Here is a 17,476-nt window from a genome sequence, read left to right on the forward strand (position 1 = left end):
GGAAGAGGGCCAAGAGCGCTGTGGTAAGCCCGCAGTGGGACTTAGCTGACACTGAAGTCTGTATTCCTTCAGCACATACTCAGATTATCTTCCAGAGAAGAGGCCCAACTCACCGCCATTGGTGTTGGTGATTGCTTGGCTGGCAAAATGTGCTGTGACACAAGTTATGCAAAACTCCTAAAGAGAGAAGATGGTCAGCATGGCTGAAATTCCTTTCCCAGCAAGCTGAAATCCGGAATAAACACACTGAAATGTTGACTAAATCAGGAGGGCTTCACCCTGGCTTCAAAAAGTTCTGATTCATCAAATGTACTATTGCTTGTACTCACCTAGCTCTGGGATCATTTCTCTGTCATCACATGCTTATTTCAGGGGAATGTAAACTAACTTTGGAATTTCTTTAAAATGCCAGAAGACTTCCCTTTTTGCCAGTAGACTGTTTCATTTAGAAACATTAGAAAGGAAGTAGAGTTTTTTTTTTTTGCAGTGGCTTTTTTTTTCTAATAAAAATTTACTTGCTCATTAAAATAAAAAAATAAATCAAGTAACATAGAACACAACCAGTCATCCCAAATGCCACTGCCCAGAAATGAGCTAAAGTAACAGCTGAGACCTGTTATTCTAGAACTCTACGTATGGGCAAAAGGCAAATAGAAAAGTGGATGCAGGGACTTCCCTGGCGGTCCAGTGGTTGGGACTCTGCGCTTCCACTGCAGGGGGCACAGGTCCGATTCCTGGCCGGGGAACTAAGATCTGGCATGCCGTGTAGGGCAGACAAAAAAATAGAAAAAAATAAAAAAGAAAAGTGGTTGCATGCAGAGACAGCAAGAGAGAGAAAAAAAGGAGAACAAGCAAGGGAGGGAATGAGAGAGCAATAGAGGGAAACACCATTTTTTAATAATGGAATCGTTTTTACTTCCTATTTTGAAATAAAAGTATTACCTGATTTTAAAAGAACAAAAAGAAGTCAAGTTTACAAAATCCATGAAGAAGTTGACATCATTTTAAACCTACAAGTTTCAGTTTGAGGCAGTATTAGATGATTGTTTATTATGAAAAATGAGAGATTAGCATGCTTGTCTTACCTCTCATCTTCTCTCTTCACCTTCCAGTTTTTGTGCTTTTCACGAATCTCCTTACACAGCTTCTCCTTGCGTTTCTACATTCTTGATTTAGTCTACCTCGTGTATGGTTGAATATTACTCTTCTTTTTTTTTTAGCAACAGTGCCCATGTGTGTTGTTGTTTTACTGAGAGTATCTTCTTGTTGCTTTTATACTGTCACAAGGATTTTATTGGACTTGTTTTTTTTTATTTTTTAAATTAAAAAACAATTTTATTTATTTATTTTTGGCTGCGTTGGGTCTTTGTCGCTGCGTGCAGTCTTTCTCTAGCTGTGGCGAGTAGGGGGCTACTCTTCGTTGCAGTGAATGGGCTTCTCATTGCAGTGGCTTCTCTTGTTGTGGAGCACAGGCTCTAGGCGTGCGGACTTCAGTAGTTGTGGCTCGCGGGCTCAGCAGTTGTGGCTAGCAGGTTCTAGAGCGCAGGCTCAGTAGTTGTGGCGCACGGGGCTTAGTTGCTCCGTGGCATGTGGGATCTTCCCGGACCAGGGCTTGAACCCGTATCCCCTGCATTGGCAGGCGGATTCTTTTTTTTTTTTAATATCTTTATTGGGGTATAATTGCTTTACAATGGTGTGTTAGTTTCTGCTTTATAACAAAGTGAATCAGTTATACATATACATATGTTCCCGTGTGTCTTCCCTCTTGCATCTCCCTCCCTCCCACCCTCCCTATCCCACTCCTCCAGGCTGTCACAAAGCACCGAGCCAATATCCCTGTGCCCTGCGGCTGCTTCCCACTAGCTATCTACCTTACTACGTTTGTTAGTGTGTATATGTCCATGACTCTCTCTCGCCCTGTCACAGCTCACCCTTCCCCCTCCCCATATCCTCAAGTCCGTTCTCCAGTAGGTCTGCGTCTTTATTCCTGTCTTACCCCTAGGTTCTTCATGACATTTTTTTTCCTTAAATTCCATATATATGTGTTAGCATACGGTATTTGTCTTTTTCTTTCTGACTTACTTCACTCTGTATGACAGACTCTAGGTCTATCCACCTCATTACAAATAGCTCAATTTCGTTTCTTTTTAAGGCTGAGTAATATTCCATTGTATAAATGTGCCACATCTTCGTTATCCATTCATCCGATGATGGGCACTTAGGTTGCTTCCATCTCTGGGCTATTGTAAATAGAGCTGCAATGAACATTGTGGTACATGACTTTGAATTTTGGTTTTCTCAGGGTATATGCCCAGTAGTGGGATTGCTGGGTCATATGGTAGTTCTATTTGTAGTTTTTTAAGGAACCTCCATACTGTTCTCCATAGTGGCTGAACCAATTCACATTCCCATCAGCAGTGCAAGAGTGTTCCTTTTTCTCCACACCTTCTCCAGCATTTATTGTTTCTAGATTTTTTGATGATGGCCATTCTGACTGGTGTGAGATGATACCTCATTGTAGTTTTGATTTGCATTTCTCTAATGATTAGTGATGTTGAGCATTCTTTCATGTGTTTGTTGGCAGTCTGTCTGTCTTCTTTGGAGAAATGTCTATTTAGGTCTTCTGGCAGGCGGATTCTTAACTACTGCACCACCAGGGAAGTCCCTGGACTTGTTATTCTTGAGTCACATTTTCTTTTCATCAAAACTTTATAGATATTGCTCCATGATTTTCCCTCACTGAATGTTGTTGTAGTAGAGACCGAGTCAGCTGATTTTTTTTCCTGCTTGTAAGTAATTTGATTTTTCTGCCTAAAACCTCAAAGAATCCTTTTCTATACCTTATGCCTTAACAAGGATACATATATTTCAATATGTATCAATATCAATATTGATATCTATGTATCTATATCTGTATCTCACTTATTTTGCATCTCTTTCTCCTAGTATAGGTTATTCTCATTCAGCGTACAAATTCAGTTACTCTTTTATTTCTGGGAGCTTTTTTTCCCAGTGTTTCTGTATACCCTTTAGGAGTCTTCCCTATGTGACTACCCATGAGATGGACCACTAAGGGGTGCCCTTTCTGCCCTAGTTCATCTACAGAGGTGACTCTCCCACTTTATTCTCTAGTCCTAGAGATCCCATGACCAGGAGTAGGGCTGGAATAGAAAAAGGGCTGTACTAGAGCCCTCTACTAGAGGGCTGTACTAGAGCCCTCTAGTAGAGGGCTGTACTAGAGCCCTCTACTAGAGCTGCTGTACAGTAATAAGAAATAAAATACAGATCCACTCTAAGTGAGTGGAAAGAGAGGAGGCACATGGTAGGTGATGGGATACTTAGCCACTGCCCCAGTAGTCTTGATTAGGCAGCCCATTAATGCTCACATCCACCAGCAACAGAATCACCCCCATGAAGGCAGAGACAGAATTAACAATGTTCATTCCTAGGCTGCCTTTTATCTGAGGGAGATGGCAGGAAAGATAAATCATATGTAAGATGGGTGAAATTAAATGAAATAAGAAGCAATTAAATCTCACGGTTCTTAATCTTTGAAATCTTGAAAAAAAAATTGAAATGATTTTTTTCCTCTTCCCTTCTGGAGAGTTACCATGAAAACTATTCTATATGCCGCCTAAATGTAGGGTATTTCTAAGATCTGTAGAAAAATGTAAATAGTACAAAGCAGAAGCTCATCTATTATATTTGTCTAAGCCTCATGCAAAATAACATTATATTCCCTTTTTAAAACAATCAAATGACAAACTTATAATGAGCATTTTTTCTGTGACAGTCACTGTATTAAATCATGTAAATGCGTTATTTCGTAGAACTCTTGCAACCACTATAGGAGGTAGTACTATATAGCATCCAATTTTATAGATGGAAAAGTCTATACACACAAAAAATCTGTGCTGATAAATTTAGGAATTCATGAAACCCTTGTCTTTCTAAGGACTAGATAGATTTAGAATGAGGAACTTGTTAGGCTTTTGAGGGTAGGGGTGAATGGGCAGAGTATAAAACGTTCCCCAGTTTCTACAAGAAGACTTTGAAATTCAGCAGAATAATTGTGAAACCAAGTCCTCAGCTGACTTGTTAGGAGTTCTTTGGAACGTGCTGCTGCTTCAGCATGCCTTAGATAGTCTTCTGAAGGCCTCTGAAGGGCTCCTAGCAGAATCGCTTTAGGTATAATTTTAGCTCTCTTCTCCAAATGGACAGATTCTATGCTTGGACAAGCATAGTTAGAGGGACGCATCTCTAAATCATGCAGTGAGAGGATATTTTATTTTGTTTTTGGATTACAACAAGAGTAGTCAAGATTAGACTGATTTATTTTATTTTATTTTTAGTCTAGTGTAGTCTAGTCTGGGAAAGTATGAGTAACATGACTCTGTGTTCCTATTTTCCAGTTCTTCCCTCTTGTGCTGGATTAAATATAATCTTGAAACCACTTTTGTTCTAGTTGTCTCTAGTTCTTGGCAAACGATTTTCTTTCTCCTGTTTCAAAAGTGGACCAGGAGATTGCAAAAGGTGGAGTGCTGTGACAGAAAGAATTGAAAGGCCTGTCTCAGGGATTTATGGACTCTTCTTAGGTCCTGAGCTAGGTGTTTTTCATGATGATCTGAAGAACTATAAAACAAAAGTCAAATCTGAATAAGACTAGGAGACATGCACAAAGAAAAAATAACAATACAAGGCAAGGCAGAACTGAGAAATAGCAAATGCATAGTAGAGTCTTTGATACTGAAGTGGCAAGAGGGTGTCCCCTGGCTTCTTTGTTTCTGTTTGGAGTGTCCCCCGTGCAGTGTGACCCCACTGAACCAGGGAGCCTTGGAAGTAAACAACCCCATCTTTACTAATTTCCACTCTTGTGAATTAAAGAGTCGGGATGTTGAGCCATTTCTGAGTGGTAAATTGTGTAGACCATGTGAGGGCACACGTACCATGGAGGCAACCCACAGATACTTCTGGGAAGAAAATGCTCCCCTTCTCACGTTCTGAATCTGGCTTCTCAGTTTTCTTACCCAAATAAGTTAATCTTTAAAGGGATTAAAAAGTAGAAACATTCTAACTTACCAGACAAGGGGAAAACTGCTTGGATGCCGAAATAGAGAGTGCTCCAGTAATAATGAACTGTAGAAAGAAACAAATTTATTTGTGAAATGATGGGTCCTTTGATTTTTCCTGGGAAATACTTCTGTTTATATGATGAAAGGTTGACCTATTTATATTTCCCTCTCAAAAATTCCTCTCGTACTTCTCAATTTTTTGGAGTAACTCTCGAGGTTTCTATGTCCTTTTGACATCCTTTTCTTTTTTCTCCTTAGTTTCTCGCACAAAAAGACCTCCTTCCCTTGTTAGTTTTCCTTGTTCGGATGACTTCTGACCTCACTGCTTAGTCTCTTCTCATGATCAATTGCATATTTTTAATCATGTTCCCGATCACCTCTTTTTGCCACTTTCCACCCAGCACATACATTTCCATCTAAAATGTAATAGGGAAATAAAACTTTGGTTTGCTGGTTACTTGATTAGTGTAAACTTTAGGGTGTGAGTTTAGGCTGCAAGTTAAAATGGAGAACAAAAGCTCTTCTTTATTTAATTCTCTATCTAATTAATATCTAATATTAATATCTAGTATCTAAATTCTCCAGCTGATCAGATGCAGGGCTTATTAAAAGATGAGTTGTACATAGACTGGGGACAGCTATACTTGATAAGCTGAGAAGGACAGCTGTTGCAGCAGGCTACTCACAGAGAGGTCGCCCCAGAATGGATATCCGCCAATAAAAGACAAGGAAGCAAAACCCAACTCTTGGTTATAAATAGAGGCCATTAAACCCCCAATAATTCCGAAGTCAATGTGCCTCAATCCAGTCATGATCTGGATTGCCTGAAAAAAGAAAACAGACATTTAAAAATTGCTTCTTCATCTTCAGGCACCACTGAAACATCACTATCATTGCTGCTGCTCCTTATTTATTGTCAACTCTGTCAAGATCCATGGTGTCATTTAGCTATACCTCTACAGGAGGTGGGCCATTAAGATTTTGACATACGCTAGGGCCAGGGCCTCAGCATAAAGCCTTGTTTTTTTCTTTTTTTTCTTCACATCTTTATGGGAGTATAATTGCTTTACAATGGTGTGTTAGTTTCTGCTTCGTAACAAAGTAAATCAGCTATACATATACATATGTTCCCATATCTTTTCCCTCTTGTGTCTCCCTCCCTCCCACCCTCCCTATCCCACCCCTCTATGTGGTCAAAAAGCACCGGGCTGATCTCCCTGTGCTATGCGGCTGCTTCCCACTAGCTATCTGTTTTACATTTGTTAGTGTATATATGTCCATGCCACTCTCTCACTTCGTCCCAGCTTACCCTTCCCCCTCCCCGTGTCTTCAAGTCCATTATCTACGTCTGCATCTTTATTCCTGTCCTGCCCCTTGGTTCTTCAAAACATTTTTTTTTTTTTTTTTTTTTTAGATTCCATATGTATGTGTTAGCATACGGTATTTGTTTTTCTCTTTCTGAATTACTTCACTCCGTATGACAGACTCTAGGTCCATCCACCTACTACAAATAACTCAATTTCGTTTCTTTTTACGGCTGGTTAATATTCCATTGTATATATGTGCCACATATCTTTATCCATTCATCTGTCAAAGGACACTTAGGTTGCTTACATCTCCAGGCTATTGTAAATAGAACTGCAATGAACACTGTGGTACATGACTCTTTTTGAATTATGGTTTTCTCAGGGTATATGCCCAGTAGTGGGATTGCTGGGTCGTATGGTAGTTCTATTTTTAGTTTTTTAAGGAACCTCCGTACTGTTCTCCATAGTGGCTGTATCAATTTACATTCCCACCTCTCCAGCACTTATTGTTTGTAGATTTTTTGATGATGGCCATTCTGACTAGTGTGAGGTGATACCTCATTGTAGTTTTGATTTGCATTTCTATAATGATTAGTGATGTTGAGCATCCTTACATGTGTTTGTTGGCAATCTGTATGTCTTCTTTGGAGAAATGTGTAGTTAGGTCTTCTGCCCCTTTTTGGATTGGGTTGTTTGTTTTTTTGATATTGAGCTGCATGAGCTGCTTGTAAATTTTGGAGATTAGTCCTTTGTCAGTTGCTTCATTTGCAAAATATTTTCTCCCATTCTAAGGGTTGTCTTTTCATCTTGTTTATGTTTTCCTTTGCTGTGCAAAAGTTTTTAAGTTTCATTAGGTCTCATTTGTTTATTTTTGTTTTTATTTCCATTACTCTAGGAGGTGGGTCAAAAAAGATCTTGCTGTGATTTATGTCAAAGAGTGTTCTGCCTATGTTTTCCTCTAAGAGTTTTATAGTGTCTGGCCTTACATTTAGGTCTTTAATTCATTTTGAGTTTATTTTTGTGTATGGTGTTAGGGAGTGTTCTAATTTCATTCTTTTACATGTAGCTGTCCAGTTTTCCCAGCACCACTTATTGAAGAGGCTCTCTTTTCTCCGTTTTATATTCTTGCCTTCTGTATCAAAGATAAGGTGACCATATGTGCATGGGTTTATCTCTGGGCTTTCTATCCTGTTCCACTGACCTATATTTCTGTTTCTGTGCCAGTACCATACTGTCTTGATTACTGTAGCTTTGTAGTATAGTCTGAAGTCAGGGAACCTGATTCCTCCAGCTTTGTTTTTCTTTCTCAAGATTGCTTTGGCTTTTCGGGGTCCTTTGTGTTTCCATACAAATTGTGAAGTTTTTTGTTCTAGTTCTGTGAAAAATGCCATTGGTAGTTTGATAGGGATTGCATTGAATCTGTAAATTGCTTTGGGTAGTATAGTCATTTTCACAATGTTGATTCTTCCAATCCAAGAATATGGTATATCTCTCCATCTGTTTGTATCAATATGGTATATCTCTCCATCTGTTTGTATCATCCTTAATTTCTTTCATCTGTGTCTTATAGTTTTCTGCATACAGGTCTTTTGTCCCCCTAGGTAGGTTTATTCCTAGGTATTTTATTCTTTTTGTTGCAATGGTAAATGGAAATGTTTCCTTAATTTCTCTTTCAGATTTTTCATCATTAGTGTATAGGAATGCAAGAGATTTCTGTGCATTAATTTTGTAACCTGCTACTTTACCAAATCCATTGATTAGCTCTAGTAGTTTTCTGGTAGCATCTTTAGGATTCTCTATGCATAGTATCGTGTCATCTGCAGACAGTGACAGCTTTACTTCTTCTTTTCCAATTTGTATTCCTTTTATTTCTTTTTCTTCTCTGATTGCCGTGGCTAGGACTTCCAAAACTATGTTGAATAATAGTGGTGAGAGTGGACAACCTTGTCTTGTTCCTGATCTTAGAGGAAATGGTTTCAGTTTTTCACCATTCACCATTGAGAACGATGTTGGCTGTTGGTTTGTCATATATGGCCTTTATTATGTTGAGCTAAGTTCCCTCTATGCCTACGTTCTGGAGGGTTTTTATCATAAATGGGTGTTGAATTTTGTCACAAGCTTTTTCTGCATCTATTGAGATGATCATATGTTTTTTTTCCTTCAATTTGTTAATATGGTTTCTCACATTGATTGATTTGCATATATTGAAGAATCCTTGCATTCCTGGGATGAACCCCACTTGATCAGGGTAAATGATCCTTTTAATGTGCTGTTGGATTCTGCTTGCTAGTATTTTGTTGAGGATTTTTGCATTTTTGTTCATCAATGATATTGGCCTGTAGTTTTCCTTCTTTGTGGCATCTTTGTCTGGTTTTGGTATCATGGTGATGGTGGCTTTGTAGAATGAGTTTGGGAGTGTTCCTCCCTCTGCTATATTTTGGAAGAGTTTGAGAAGGACAGGTGTTAGCTTTTCTTTACATTTTTGATAGAATTCGCCTGTAAAGCCATCGGGTCCTGGGCTTTTGTTTTTTGGAAGATTTTTAATCACAGTGTCAATTTCAGTGCTTGTGATTGGTCTGTTTATATTTTCTACTTCTTCCTGGTTCAGTCTCAGGAGGTTGTGCTTTTCTAAGAATTTGTTCATTTCTTCGAGGTTGTCCATTTTATTGGCATATAGTTCCTTGTAGTAATCTCTCATGATCCTTTTATTTCTGCAGTGTCAGTTGTTAGTTCTCCTTTTTCTTTTCTAATTCTGTTGATTTGAGTCTTCTCCCTCTTTTCTTGATGAGTCTGGCTAATGGTTTATCACCTTTGTTTCTCTTCTCAAAGAACCAGCTTTTAGTTTTATTGATCTTTGGTATTGTTTCCTTCATTTCTTTTTCATTTACTTCTGATCTGATCTTTATGATTTCTTTCCTTCTGCTAACTTTTTGTTGTTGTTGTTCTTCTTCTTTCTCTAATTGCTTTAGGTGCAAGGTTAGGTTGTTTATTTGAGATGCTTCTTGTTTCTTGAGGTAGGATTGTATTGCTATAAACTTCCCTCTTAGAAATGCTTTTGCTGCATCCCATAGGTTTTGGGTTGTTGTGTTTTCTTTGTCATTTGTCTCTAGGTATTTTTTGATTTCCTCAGTGATCACTTGGTTACCTAGCAGTGTATTGTTTGGCCTCCGTGTGTTTGTATTTTTTACAGATTTTTTCCTGTAATTGATATCTAGTCTCATAGCAATGTGGTTGGAAAAGATACTTGATATGATTTCAATATTTTTTAATTTACCAAGGCTTGATTTGTGAGTCAAGATATGATCTATCCTGGAGAATATTCCATGAGCACTTGAGAAGAAAGTGTATTCTGTTGTTTTTGGATGGAATGTCCTATAAATGTCAATTAAGTCCATGTTTTTTAATGTATCATTTAAAGCTTTTGTTTTCTTTTTTATTTTCATTTTGGATGATCTGTCCTTTGGTGAAACTGGGGTGTTAAAGTCCCCTACTATGATTGTGTTACTGTCGATTTCCTCTTATATGGCTGTTAGCATTCGCCTTATGTATTGTGGTGCTCCTATGTTGGGTGCATAAATATTTACAATTGTTATATCTTCTTCTTGGATTGATCCCTTGATCATTATGTAGTGTCCTTCTTTGTCTCTTGTAATAATCTTTATTTTAAAGTCTATTTTGTCTGATATGAGTATTGCTAACTCCAGCTTTGATTTCCATTTGCATGGAATATCTTTTTCCATCCCCTCACTTTCAGTCTGTATGTGTCCCTAGGTCTGAAGTGGGTGTCTTGTAGACAGCATATATACAGGTCTTGTTTTTGTATCCATTCAGCCAGTCTGTGTCTTTTGGTTGGAGCATTTAATGCATTTACATTTAAGGTAATTATCGATATGTATGTTCCTATGACCATTTTCTTAATTGTTTTGGGTTTGTTATTGTAGGTCTTTTACTTCTCTTGTGTTTCCTGCCTAGAGAAGTTCCTTTAGCATTTGTTGTAAAGCTGGTTTGGTGGTGCTGAATTCTCTTCGTTTTTGCTTGTCTGTAAAGGTTTTAATTTCTCCGTCAAATCTGAATGAGATCCTTGCTGTGTAGAGTAACCTTGGTTGTAGTTTTTTCCCTTTCATCACTTTATATTTGTCCTACCACACCCTTCTGGGTTGCAGAGTTTCTGCTGAAAGATCAGCTATTAACCTTATGGGGATTCCCTTGTATGTTATTTGTTGTTTTTCCCTTGCTGCTTTTAATATTTTTTCTTTGTATTTAATTTTTGATACTTTGATTAGTATGTGTCTTGCTTGGCATGTTTCTCCTTGGATTTATCCTGTCTGGGACTGTCTGCGCTTCCTGGACTTGATTGACTCTTTCCTTTCCCATATTAGGGAAGTTTTCAGTAAAGCCTTGTTTGAGGTATTTGGTGAGGCTTGTTCATGTGGCCCAAGGATTCTTCAAAAAGTGCTACTGCATAGGCGTGCATTAGCATCCCCTGAGAGCCTCCAAGACTCTTAGAAAAAATTGCTGTAACTGTGACTTCAATGTCTGTGTTTTGCAAATGGACCAGTTCTCTGCTTGGGTAATCCGAGTTCTGGGGAAAGTATCAATGAAGAAAAAACAATTTATTAGGCATTAACAGTATGCTTGATAATTTCTAAGCACCTTACATTTATTGTACATGTAATTCTCCCAAACAACGGGATGGAGACACAGAGACTTTAAGAAATTAGGTATCTGTCTTACTCTGTTCAGGCTGCTGTAACAAAATACCACAGACTGTGTGGTTTATAAACAACAGAATTTTATTGTGCACAGTTCTGGAAGCTGGGAAGTCCAAGTTCAACATTCCAGCACAGTCACCTTGTGGTGAGGGCCCTCTTCCTGTTCACAGCCCGTGCCTCTGTGTCTTCACATGGTGCAAAGGGTGAGCGATCTCTCAGGAGTCTCTTTCATAAGGCAATAATCTCATTCACGAGTGCTCCACTCTCATGACCTAATAAGCACCTCCCAAAGGCCTACCTCCTAATACTATCATCTTTGAGAGTTAGGATTTCAACTTACGAATTTTGGAGGGGGCCAGAAACATTCAGACCATAGCAGTGCCCAAGGTCACACAATTACTGAGGGGCAGACCTGGGAATTTTTTTTTTTTTTTTGCACGGTACGCGGGCCTCTCACTGTTGTGGCCTCTCCCGTTGAGGAGCACAGGCTCCAGATGCGCAGGCCCAGCGGCCATGGCTCACAGGCCCAGCTGCTCCGCGGCATGTGGGATCCTCCCCGACCGGGGCACGAGCCCGCGTCCCCTGCATCGGCAGGCGGACTCTCAACCACTGCGCCACCAGGGAAGCCCTCTATTCTCCTTTATCTGCCTCCTCCCTGTTCTTCAAACATGCCACATTTTCCTCGAAAGACCTTCTGACTTTACCGGGAACCTCTTGCCTGACATCCACAAGGCTCACTCCTCACTTCATGTCTTTGCTCACATGTCGTCTTCTAAGGAAAGCCTGCTCTGACCAGCTTGAAACTGCTACCCCCTCACTGCCTGGAACTGCTTATCCCTTTCACACTTCTTTATTCTTTCCATATCTTTTATCAACTTCCAGCACACTGGGTACCTTAATTCTTTATTGTGTGTGTAGTCTGATTCTCCCACTAGGTTCTGAGCTCCATGAGGGCAGAGGTTATGCCTGATTTGTTCTGTGCCGTATTCCCAGCGCCTGTATGGGGCCAGCTGTGTGGTGTGCTAGTCTGTGCCAGTGGCCCAATGGGAGCAGGGAACTTCCTCTCCCTGGCAGGAGGAGGATCTGAGAGGCCGCCTCCCAGCTTACGTCTGCCTGCTGCAGGGGAGCTGATGCTCAGTTTTACTTTCCTGTGATGGCTAGAAGAGATCTGGCATATAATGGGCACTCAATATAATTTATGGAAGCCTCTAGCAGAGAAGTTAGAGCTGCACACAGGGAGGGACAGTACCATTTGGAGGAGTTGTGTTAGTGGCGTGAAAGAGGTTCTTCAAAAGCACAGCAAAGGAACTAATAATGCCACCTATGCCAGTGGAGTCTTCATGTACATATAGGGCATATTTTATTTACAGTGCCTCTATAAACTAGATTAGAAATGGTCAAAGTGCCCCGTATGGAATTGACATGCAGTTAAGTCAACATCTCCATGGGCACTGGGTGAGGGGAGAGCAGATGGAATGGCCCCTAGTTCTTTCACACCCAGTTTCCCCAGACGGCCCATTTGTAGTTCCTTCTGTTTTTAAGGCAGCCCTCAATATGAGCTTGCCTCTATACAAATACCAGGCTTGAAACTAATCCAGAGACAGGATGGAGGGTACCCAGAATATCCTTTGCAAAAGTGAGATCAAGCTAGAAGTGGTGGCATTTCCAGAATGTCAGTGTTACTGAATCATCCTGCTACAAAGAATCCTTTGTCACCCATTAGATTTTTGCTTGAATCCAAAGTAAAATGAATTTGGGGGCAAAATCTGTATGCAGACTAATTATTTCTACCTAAAAGGGATACTGTTTCCAGAGTAGCATTCCAGCCTTTCTAATGATTGGGCGTATGTCATGAGATCATAAACTTCTCTCCACCTATAGCTTATAAGCACAATAAAACCTTACAAATGCAAAATAAAAATTCTAGTAGTAAGTAGACTTACCCCTAGTGTCTTTGCTTCTTCTTTAAAGCTTGTAGCTGCTTCTCCTCTAGCTTAACTTACCATTTGTATATTTCCTGGACCCTGCCGACTGTTGGTGAAGGTTCCTGGAGAAGTAATGAAGGGAGGCTGACCACTCTGCGCTTGGTTTCCTAGGCTGATGAAGCTCAGAGGTCGTTGAGACCCAGGAGCCGTAGAGTAGCTTGGTGGGTAAGGATTAAGTTTGGTTTCACACATCCTGGGGAAGGCTGTTGGCTTGGATGACATCATTATGTCCTAAGTATTACAAAACATAGCAAAATGATAAATTTACCCAGAAAGGAAACTAAAGGAAATCTTGTCAAATGTCCATTATCTATGCAAATGAAGGAAAGCAAGTGAGCAGTTAATGGGCAATGACAACCAATATGAGTGATACTTATTTGACTTTGGAACCCTATACATCCTACAGTTTGAAAGAAGGGAAGGAGGGGAAGATGAGGATACATTTACTTTCCAATTCCCATTTGATTTTTTTTTTTTTTTTTTTTTTGCGGTACGCGGGCCTCTCACTGTTGTGGCCTCTCCCGTTGCGGAGTACAGGCTCCGGACGCACAGGCTCAGCGGCCATGGCTCACGGGCCCAGCCGCTCCGCGGCATGTGGGATCTTCCCGGACCGGGGCACGAACCTGCGTCCCCTGCATCGGCAGGCGGACTCTCAACCGCTGCGCCACCAGGGAAGCCCTTCTCATTTGATTTTGTAAAGTGTTTATATATATTGATCTTCTGTGAGTTCATTGCATCTGAAGGACAACAGAAAGAGGGAAGGGATGGTGGTAGGCAGAATAATGCACCCTTCTCCTTTCCCCAAAGATGTCCACATTCTAATCTAGGCAATTGTGAATATGTTAGGTTACATGGCAGAGGTATTTAAGGTTGCAGATGGCATTGAGATTGATAATCAGCTGACTTTAAGACAGGGAGATTTTCCTGGATTATTTGGGTGGGCCCAGTGCCATCACAAGGGTCCTTAAAAGTGGAAGAGGGAGGTAGAAGAGAGTCAGAGAAAGAGATGTGATGATGGAGGTAGAGTTAGAGAGATGCTGTGCTGCTGGCTTTAAAGAGGAGGAAGTGAGCCATGAGGCAAGGGATATGGTGGCCTCTAGAAGCTAGAGAAAACAAGGAAAACAGATTCTTTCCTAGAGATGTCAGAAAGGAATGCAGCTCTGCTGACACCTTGATCTTAGCTCAGTGAAACTGGTGTTGGATTTCTGACCTACAGAACTGTCAGATGATGAAGTTGTGTTGTTTTAAGCCACTAAGTTTCTGGTAATTTGTCATATCAATAAATAGAAAATGAATATAGAGATCAAGAATATGATTGGAATATGAAAGGCAGTCCAAGATTTAAAATGATTTGTTAATACTTTTCCGGTAGATTATTCACCTATGACCAATTAAGTTAATTCTCTCATTCTTTAAGAAAAGTACCCTTGAGATTCCCTATTCATTTTTGTCCTTCTGGAAGCATAGAGTATCTTAAGTCCTTGGTGGGAATTTTATTGGAAATAAATCAGCACAATTAGATATGGACAGCAATCATTATTAATCCTTGAAAAAAAAAATCATGACACACACAAAAATTGTCTTCTTTGTCCTTAGATTCCTTTTTTGAGACCTCCTCCTCAAACCATTTTCTTGTACATCATGAATCTCAAGAAGGTAGGAGTTGTGCGTGCCCTCATCCCTGGTTTGAAGTGTGATTAGCCTACTGGAGCTTTGCACCACTGGTGTTTTAACAGGAACACTTATTCAGACCTGTCCTCATAGAATCCTGAAATTTCAGGGTAGGAAAGAGCCTTTCCAGTTACCCTGTCGCATTCCCCTTGGTTTACAGAGGAAACACTGAAGCCACGACAGGTGAAATGCATGGGTCAGGGTTACACAGGCCACGTGTGGCGGAGTCAGGACTACAATATGGGCTCTTGAGTGCTGGTGGGGAGTCCCTTCCAGCCACTCTGCTCACTCAGGAGGCTTACAGAGCTTGTCTTCCAGGCCACCTAGTGACGGGGGATTGATGCTGCACCTGTAACTACCCAGCAAACAAAACTACTGGTTTCTGATGCTGTGGAGAGGACTTTATAAACCAGACTGACTTCTCAGTGATTCAGTAATTAAGTTAGCAAGGCCTCTGCCCAGTGAGCCTCAGGTGAGCTGTCCAGAGAGCTAGCATTTCATTAAACGCTTACCGTAGGTACAGTGGGGGCTGTCTAGTGTCATGGTTATGAGCATGAACTTGGGGTTAGCATTCTGGCTCCAACACCAGCTCTGTCTTTGGCAGGTTTGTTAACCACTCTCTGCCTTAGTTTCTTGTCTGTACAATGAGGATAATAAGAATATACTCCTTATAGGGTCACTTTAGAGTATTAAAGAGTTATTCCATATAAAGTGTTTAGAATTGGACCTGTTAACAACTGCATGGGTTGGCTATATTATTATTGCTGTGTTAAATAGGTGAGATATATTATCTCTCTAAGTTCTTACAAACACCCATGAGGTAGGTACTAACATCATCCCCATTTCACAGTGAGATAATGAAATCCAGAACCTATACTCATAACTCTTACCCTAAGCTGCTCAGATGCTGGATACAATTGCAAAAGGTTGAACACTCACTATAAAGGCAGAAAACACATTTTGGAAACATCTGATGCCAAAGGGACTACTTTTTCAAAGTGGAAACATTTTAATCTACAGATGGTTATTTAAACATGGAAAAATAATCAGTTCCACAGCTAGGATTCTTGGAGTGACTCACTACAGCTCTCAAATGACATTTGAGAATATGAAGTTTTTATATCCCATGGACCTGGTTTCTGTGGTCACTTAGTGTTCAAACTCTCCTAATCTGCTACTTCACTAATCCCCAATCTGCTACTTCCCTGACTCTGGGAACTTAACTTTCTTAACTAGATCCCTGTTAGTCCCTGTGATGCAACTAGAAAGTGAGACTAATGATGCCATTCAAAGGGGCTGGCGGGAAAATCAGAGAATCCTAAATCCTTAAGTCCTGTGAAGCTGTTGGAATAGTGCCCAGTACTGTTGGCAAGAGCTTGAGAGAAGGTAGCTGTCATTCTATTATTAGAGCCAAAAGTCTTCTATCCCTGTTTAAACAATGGGTGTGCCATGTGGCAAGTTTATCATAGAAATTGAACTTCAGAAGGTCAATGCCAAGGTCAAGGAGATAGGAGATGGGGACTCACAGTACAATAATTGACCAGAACAAGAATTTTCTTGAGTTTTTAAAAATGTATTAAAACAAACTGTTTCAGGAATTCCCTGGCGATCTAGTGGTTATGACTCCACGCTTCCACTGCAGGGGGCACAGGTTCCATCCCTTGTCGGGGAACTAAGATCCCACAAGCTACGTGGTGTGGCCAAAAATAAAAAAAATTAAAAAACCAAACTATTTCTACATGTATGTGATCTCATTACCTCCTTTCTTGGTTATTGATCACTGTAAATTTTTTTGTCTCATTGAGTAATTTGATAAGAAAACTCTAGACTTGTCATCTATTTATCAACATTTTTAAACTTTATATCTGCTGTTTAGTTCCTAGACCAAGGCCTATGAGTCCCATATAGAACCCAAATTATTAATAGTTTTATAAAGATTACACTGGTCTCAGATGCATTTTTTTCCTCGTTCAAATTCTGGTTTTATAAAAAGGATTAAAGAGCTGAGCCAGTCTCAGTTCTTTTAGTTTATGCCAAAGTGACTTAAGGTGTGAACAACCTTAATGGCTATATAGTTTGTTACAAAGGGAGGGAAGAATGCTTGGGGAATAACTAAGCAATTATTTAGTTGAAATGAGGATAATCCTGTAAATGATAGAAGAAAAGGGAAACCAGTGAATAAGCTCTTTTCTTAGATTCCACCTACTGGTTTAGCACAATTTTTCTCTTGACCTTTGGTAAAATATTTACTGTTGTAAAAATTAGAGCAAATGTATTTATTTTTAAGCGCAAGGAACAGAGCAAAAAACAGAAGGTCCAATGGGATAAAAAGGCAGGACTGTTAGCAGTAAGAGGGAAGCTCAGCAAGTTGCTCTGATTAGATAATTTCAAATAAAAATTGGAAAAATTTACTTGTTTCTAGTTTCTTTCTACCTCCCTTCCACACTAATTTCACTTTTAACATTACGGGGTGAAGTTGACTACTGTCTGTGAGAAGACATTGTAGCATATAGTGAAACATAACACCAGGTCATTTCCACAGTATCATCCAGTGTATCTGCAAATAACAATACTGACCTAGTCAAAATGAGTGATTTTCCCCACCTGTTTTTGTTTTTGCCATTAAAAAAGCACCTTCATTAAAATGTATTACAGAACGAAGTGCTGCAGTTGTCCTGCTGGTGCTGTGTCCTTGGGTGATCTGCACACCATCGTTACTTGCTCACAGC

At 40.0% G+C, this 17,476-nt stretch overlaps 1 protein-coding gene across 1 annotated transcript; it reads right to left on the minus strand.

The window, feature by feature from the left end:
• Window positions 1-14,118, minus strand: LOC307189868 (membrane-spanning 4-domains subfamily A member 12-like). The gene is given in 7 exon segments (XM_079928358.1): window positions 1-177; window positions 181-225; window positions 3,347-3,350; window positions 3,352-3,461; window positions 5,080-5,136; window positions 5,759-5,896; window positions 13,095-14,118. Coding segments are annotated over 7 exon segments (654 nt in total). The 5' UTR covers window positions 13,302-14,118; the 3' UTR covers window positions 1-84.
• Window positions 14,119-17,476: the final 3,358 nt, after the last annotated feature.

The sequence above is a fragment of the Stenella coeruleoalba genome, assembly GCF_951394435.1.
Source record: "Stenella coeruleoalba genome assembly, chromosome: 8".
Classification (NCBI taxonomy): Eukaryota; Metazoa; Chordata; class Mammalia; order Artiodactyla; family Delphinidae; genus Stenella; species Stenella coeruleoalba.